The 6,995-nt window shown below is 50.8% G+C and overlaps 3 protein-coding genes across 3 annotated transcripts; all 3 read right to left on the bottom strand.

The window, feature by feature from the left end:
- Positions 1–2,021: 2,021 nt before the first annotated feature.
- Positions 2,022–3,188, bottom strand: PMZ80_006657 (uncharacterized protein; the record flags this gene model as incomplete). Its single annotated transcript, XM_064875069.1, has 2 exons — positions 2,022–2,417; positions 2,472–3,188. 2 exons carry the CDS (start codon positions 3,186–3,188, stop codon positions 2,022–2,024), a joined length of 1,113 nt encoding a protein of 370 aa, XP_064729469.1.
- A 418-nt stretch (positions 3,189–3,606) lies between these two features.
- Positions 3,607–4,296, bottom strand: PMZ80_006656 (uncharacterized protein; the record flags this gene model as incomplete). Its single annotated transcript, XM_064875068.1, has 1 exon — positions 3,607–4,296. One exon carries the CDS (start codon positions 4,294–4,296, stop codon positions 3,607–3,609), a length of 690 nt encoding a protein of 229 aa, XP_064729468.1.
- A 417-nt stretch (positions 4,297–4,713) lies between these two features.
- On the bottom strand, positions 4,714–6,963 carry PMZ80_006655 (uncharacterized protein; the record flags this gene model as incomplete). Its single annotated transcript, XM_064875067.1, has 1 exon — positions 4,714–6,963. The coding sequence occupies one exon, from the start codon at positions 6,961–6,963 to the stop codon at positions 4,714–4,716; it is 2,250 nt and encodes a 749-aa protein (XP_064729467.1).
- Between the last annotated feature and the right edge of the window lie 32 nt (positions 6,964–6,995).

Here is a 6,995-nt window from a genome sequence, read left to right as displayed (position 1 = left end):
GTCGCAGCGAAGAAGCTGAACTGCTGTGATTCAACGTTGCATGTTTTTGTGGTAAGAAGAACGCTCAGGCGCTGAGGAAGCCACCAGGAATGTTCGACGGTGAGAGGCTGAAAGATGAAACGGGACTTGAGGCAGCTGCGATCGACAGCGGCTCTTCAACACCTGGCAACGATAGATCGGTAGCGGCAGGAGCGGCGCGATAGATGGAGAGTCACGACGAGGACAGAGCATACGAGTAGCACCAAGACCAGCTACTCTTCAACCATTTTTGATAAGTGAGTTTGGGACAACCCATTTCCACCATTTTGACCAGGACCAACTTGGCAAGGTACCAGAAGCTCTCTCCGGCGATGCGCCATGATGCAAAGGTGACAGGCGTATCACATCATGACAAAGGAAAGGTCAAGACTAAAGCGGCTCCATGATGGAGCCTTGAATCGGAAGGTCAAGCTTTAATTCTTCAAGTTGTCAAGCCACCGAAATTGTAATTGGCGGTGGACTGGCCAGAGCAAGACCCATGCATGCGGTAGATCGACGGTTGTATTAAAGAGAGATCCACCAGCACGATGCGACGGGCTTCAAGCTGTTCAACCGTCTTGGACACGAGAAATGCTCGAGAGTCCGATGGTTGATCCCAAGGTCTTATTGGCAGCCTGCAAGCCCTGTACTCTATGCTTGATCTGGAGAGCTGAGCTTACGCAAGATGCAGAGAACGCCAGCTTCTTACAACCCTGCGGGCAGCCAATCGGTGCTTTGTGACAGTGAGGTAAATCCTTGTTGCGACAGCTAGGAGCGGACTTTGTTTTCGCTTCATGTCGGTGATGAGGGGTCATAGACAATGCATTTTCCGCATATAGTGGAGGATCTACATTTGAACGAGAACAGCATGTCGAAGGATTCTCTCGGCTTCGTATGTTGCGCCAGCCATTGTCTTCGAAACCATGTGCCTTCACGCGCACGTCTGTCAGTGTGTCCGAACACGAAGGCTGAGGATGAGAGTAAGAATGCCTGCATAACGCTGAGATCATGGACTTGAGCATGAGAAAGATAAGGCCTGCATGAGATAGCTGCTCAACTTATTTGATATCGAGTCTGCGAAACATGCACTCTATCACTAGTCGTGCCTAGACCTGGCTTCAGATACTGCTAGTACCGCGAGCTGTGGGTTTGTCCGCACGTAACCTCGTTATTACACAAACTCTCACGCTGTCAGAGAACGTGATATTGACTTCAGAACCAACGGTACATAGACCCGTCATAGGTACAGCGAGATACGTACGTAAGCGTATATAACCTTCCCACCGATCCATATTTCATTGCATGCCTCCCCAGGGCTTTGTCCACGTTGATTCAACCACTCGTAGAGCGCCCATCATACAACAGAGATCTTCACTTCCTGCATGGTCGGAGTCTCGGGGCTTATGAGCAACCGTCGCACATGCCGTGTAACGTTGACCAACTTTGTTGTTCTGTTATCAAGGTCGTGAGGCACAATCTTTCAGGCTTGCAAGGGTACCGGAATAAGTCCTCGTGGTGCATATGAAGCTCACTGCAATCGAAGATCTTCTCGTCAAGCCGGCCCAGGTCTCATGTAAGTTTTACCCTTCATGCAGGGTGTTAGCTGGACATGGCCATTGCGAAGCTCTACAAAGATATTATTTGACACGCAATGCCAAAAACCTTGAATCATGCTCATGCCTCAAGCAGCAGCAATGCACGGGAGAGTGTTTCGACGATAACCGCAAGCCGGAGACGCCACGGGATAATGCCGGACCCGGGGCAACGTGTGTACGTGTATATTGTCCCGCTGACGAAAATGCTGCTCGGTCACAACGCGCCATAGTGCCCATTCCTCCTGCCTGATCTAAGATAGTTGCCCATTTCCCAGTGCACAATCTGCAAGACCCGGTCCTCGATTCTCGTCCCCATCAAGCCAACAACGCCAAGCTCCTTGAACACTATGCACTATCACTAACACATTAAAGTGGTGTACAACCTCAAAACAATTCGTCGTAAGCCCTCTAGACTTCGATAACTATCTGAAGTTGTCCACTCATCCATTCTTCGGCAGCAACAGCAAGCTGGGCCATAAGCCAATCCTCTTGACTCTTGACGGATGTGAGTCCTTCTTGTGGTAGTAGAGCCTTCATATCAAACTGGCTATCCAGGGCATCGAAGTTGTTCTTGAGGCCATCTAGAAACTGCTCATAAGTCCCAGCTTGATCCGAAGACAGGCTGAACTCGGGCACAAGACGTTTGCGGGTGCCGTCCTGCCTGGCCACAAGGTTGACCCGTAACGTTATTGTGCCCGGGTTTGGCGGCATACTGACAACTTCTTCAGGGGCCGATGCAATCGGCACGAGCGAGCTCTGATCCATCTTTGAATCTTGTTGCAACGACGGGTCGATCTCGGGTGCCTAACTCTCAGTTAGTTTGGATACTCAGGCTCATTTCTAGTCAATGCTGCATACCAAATTTTCGTCGAAATCATGAGATCCATCTCTTTCGGAGCCACCAGTGGGCTCCTTCTGATTCTTCTCTCCAGCTTTCTTTGGATCTTGCTTTCGTGTCTCGGCAGCATAAACTCTCTGCCTCTCATTCGTGACCATTTTTCGAAGTAACGGCATGAGGGCTTTGATAATACGGCTGCGATCATCTGGCCAGAAGAAGGTACGAGGAGGAGCATCCGGGACATCCACATTAGCTGAGTGTCCGAAGAATTTCTCTCCGGTGCCATCTTGCTGCAGGAAATCCTCGACGCATTGGTATAGCTTGAGTTTGGCTTGATCATTGTTGTTATTATGCTTCTTGTGACCGACTACATCCCTGCGCTCTGGAAACTCGTCGCTAAGCATGTAGCCTTTGGCCGCATTTTGTAGACGTAGGAATGGTTCGGGCGCAAGTTCGAGAGAGGTAAATACCTTACCGAGAGGCGGACGGCTGTACTTCTTGCTTTTCTCTGACGGCTCCCGAAAGAGCACTGCAGCTGAGTTTGACAGTGTCGGTGTCTTGGGTTGCTGCTGCTGCTGCTGCTGCTCAGCGAAGGCTATGTCGGTAGATACTGGGATATAGGCATTTTCTTCCCCTCTCTTTCGTTTTCCGAGATCGCGTTGGTGTGCGTCCGCTGCTGCGGTGGCAGCCTCGACAAGACCAGCGAACTGGATATCGTCAGGATAATTCGAAGCCATCTAAACGATGCGAAGGGGTTGCGATGGTCATTGCAAAGCAGCCAAATAGGTCAAACCCTGCAAACACGGGGGAGATCAAGATGATACTATGTCACGTGCCTACCTGGTCGACGCACTGTTACTGGCATATTGCGACGCGTGAAGTGGAACGCGCCGTCACGTAAATTCGTGTCACAGTACTGTTCACCAATCTTGCATTCTTTCACGTCGAAATGGCGACACTTCATTATAAGGTGCTACTGGTCTCTAGAGTTGTCATGTGTGAAAATGCTGCGAGAACAAACATTAGCTACCAGCAGCCAATGTCGATCAGAGCCATTCAATAGACTGTCGATAGCAAATTTGCATCTGAAGCAAGATTGATTACTATTGAACCGACTCGACTGCCAGAATGTACGTGTTGGATGACAGCAGCGCTCTAAAAGCCGTCCTGCTTCACAACCTCAATCATATTACCATCAGGATCCTCCACGAACAAGATATTCTCAAAGTCGGTAGTTAACAGTCCCTTGATCACAGCGTCTACTTCAGCTGCATCTTGCGTCGAAGCGGGACCAAGGTTCGTCGCATTGGCTAAAGGGCCACTTGCCGATACGGTGGTTTCGCCGATGCGTTTTATGATCTTGACACCGTGCCTCTCGAAGCGGTCTTGAGCAGCCTGAACGTCAGGCACGACTAGACCAATATTCGTGAGAGTGTTGGTTCGCCCTGTAGATGCGACAAGGCTGTTTTCGGACTCGGCAAAGTGGAATAACTTGATCAGACCATCCATGTTGTTCTTGTCCCTGAGTAGCTCTGCACCCGTCTGAAAGCCGGTGCCATTCCGGCCACCCTGCGCAAAACCCATATAGGTAAGACTGTAGCTTGGAGTGTATTGTATCGTGATTATGTGACGCATTCCGAGGACGTTGCCGTAGAAGTCCATGCTCGTGGTAAGGTTGTGAACGTTGAGGCCCATATGATTGATGTGGAAGCTTCGAACTTCCTCGTCTGCGGCGCCGTCTGTGCCGACCATCATATAATCAGGGAGTTCTTGGGATGCCGCTAAAGGAAGCCGGGAGGCCGCCAGGGCAAGAAAGGAGATCAGAAGCCTTGTCACTGTGACCATGGCAGAAATTGTGTAGGGCGGCTGACAGATTTATGATGTTGTTGCGGTGAAAGCAGTTCCTGGCCATCGCCATGTTGTCGAGGTAGAGCTTTTATACTTGGATCGCTGATTTCTGGCGAAACGGAAGCACTCATTGCTGGCACATCAGCCCCCTTTGAACTCGCTCCTTTCGGCTCAGCGCCGTATAGCACCCAAGTAGGTTAGCTAATGTTCTATGTCAGCATAGTGTAAGGCCACCCATTCACGATCACCAGCCCAGGTTCGGCCGTAATAACCTGGTAGCATGAAATGAGTTTCTCAGACAGCACAACGCTGCGCAAAATCGGAGCGACGACTTTCCCTAATAGACTGCGAAGACATGTGCGACGACCAACGTTGACACCTTGAATATGTAAAGTGAATTGCCGTGCCTGCATACTACAATAGGTAGCCTAACCACGTTCCACCAGCAGGCTGTACCATACTCGCTTCGAAGTTATTCCACTCCTCGAGTGAGAAGTTCCAATCCTGGTTCTCGAACATCGACGCGTCAATGGGCATGTTTGCATTCGTTAGCCAGCTTCCGCCTTGCGTATCGAATGCTTGTCCAGTTGGTGTGCCCCCAGTGACACCAGCGTTCTTTCCTTGCTGTTGCTGTTGCGGGTATCCTAAGCGTGTCATCCTTTCTTGCAATATACGACTAGGCCCTATCATGCCGTTCTCGACTCCGCTAGTGGTATTACTTGTCGGGCTACCGTCCACCTGCTTCTCTTTTGGATCAACGAGCTTATAGATCCTGCTACACATATGGTTCATGCCACCTTGCGGGTCGCCTATATCTGCAAACTCGGCGGGCAGGGTGCCTGCAAGTCGAACACTGTGCCAGACCTTCAGCTTCTGGAATGCTTGTACAAACATAGGTACAGGCCCACAAGTCAGCCCAGGCCCTACTTTGCCGCTTAAACGTTCAACGATTGCGTCCAGATAGTATTCGATCTTGAATTCCGGAAGGAAAATCTCGGCGTACTTCGACTTCGAAGCTCGAAGGGCACCGTCTAGTCGAATCATTGCCACTGCTGAATAGGCTGTCCATACAATGTAGAGACACGGAAGGTGACGGATCGTTGGAGATGGGAAGATATTGATGAACGCTTCGAGAGCTGTCTTCATCGACACGACGCATTTTGTGAGAGCGTTTAGATGTGAAGGTGTGATGAAGTCCTTGATAGATTGAACGTCATCGTCAGATCCAGGGCGCCCTGCTGGTGGTCTGAAATCATCAACATTGTGATCACTATGCATCGCTATTTCGTGGCAGTACAGCGAACCCGTCGAGTAGAGTAGTTCAAGGAAATCTGGCCGTAGATGATCCTTAACGTCTCTGCGCCAGTTTTCGAGACGTGTTTCGAATAGCTTGAGGGAATATTGCGTGGAAGCATCCTCTAAGCGTACGACCGAAGCTGGGTCGTCCATATGGAAACAAGCTGCAACATCTTCCATGATAGTAACGAGTTTCACCATTGCGCAGAGGGTATGATCGGTTGCGAGGGCGGCAGGCGATCTCGCAAAGAATGCGAGACAATCGTCGATGTAGGGCGAAGTGCGAATCATAGGTGGGTGTCGAAGCGTTGTTGACACACTCGCTCCACTCCAATAGCAAGCCAGCCATGTTCGGCGCATTTCAGCCTCCTCGACTGGGTCCTTCGTGAGAGGCGTCTTGAGTCGTTTGCTCAACCCAAGGTCATGGCCCATTACAATCGCGCTGTGGATATACATATTGAAGCCAACCTCTTTCGCGGCCTTGTGCTTGCCAACCCAGGTCACGTGGATAAGCGAAGCTTGCATTAGGTCCAATGAGCGCTCAAACAGGAAGAAGATGCGGTTAGCAAGCTGTTTTGCAAGCTCGTCCGTTAACGTTTCGTGAACCTCAGGCACGAGGGCGACGCAGCCAGCTGCCATGATAGCAAGGGACAGCATAGGTCGCGTGCGCCTGATTGATTCGAACGTCGTGCCAGGTGGAAATGATATCAGTGGACATAGAGGATTCATCTCCATGATGAACTGGTCAAAGACGCGGTCGGCAATGGCAAAGCTGATGATGCCTTGATCGATCACATCTTCATAGCTTGAGTCAATTGTCTTGGTTTGAGCTATGCTTATGCCCATGGGAGTTTCATTCTTGGGAAAGAGCGGAAAGCTCGACCTTTCTTCTGGAGCGTCTTTGGTGGGCTCTCGCGCGCTGCTGCTTCCTTCCGTAATGTTCGGAGATGGCTGTGGCGTGGGGTCGACTTGTGACTTTGCGAGTAGTGATTGAGTGAGTAGATTAATTTTCTTCTCGAGCTCAGCGACCTTGTGAACAGTCTTCTGTCGCTTCCGAGCCGGACCTGGCATTATGCATTGACGGTTGACCTTTGAGCAGGCCAAGCAAGCATCTTGTCCTTCAACCGGGTTGCACCGGATTTTCATATTCCGACATGCCTGACAAGCAAGCGAACGCTTTTTGCGCTTTTCTGGTTTCTGCGCGCCATTGGGAGACTCTTCGAGAACTTCATCGCCGCTCTCGCCCGCAGACTCTTGGGCGGCAGAAGCTTGCGCAGCAGCTTCCAGGAGATCTGCGGCTATGTCGCGATGCTGAGCATCGGCTAATGAACCGTGGCGCATCGCATCTGGCGGTACCGACGTCGACATGCTGAAAACGCTTGCAGAAGTTCGAGGTCGAT

The sequence above is a fragment of the Knufia obscura genome, assembly GCF_036327395.1.
Source record: "Knufia obscura strain CCFEE 5817 isolate CBS 148926 chromosome Unknown scaffold_7, whole genome shotgun sequence".
NCBI lineage: Eukaryota > Fungi > Ascomycota > Eurotiomycetes > Chaetothyriales > Trichomeriaceae > Knufia > Knufia obscura.
This window is presented reverse-complemented; position numbering and strand designations above follow the sequence as displayed.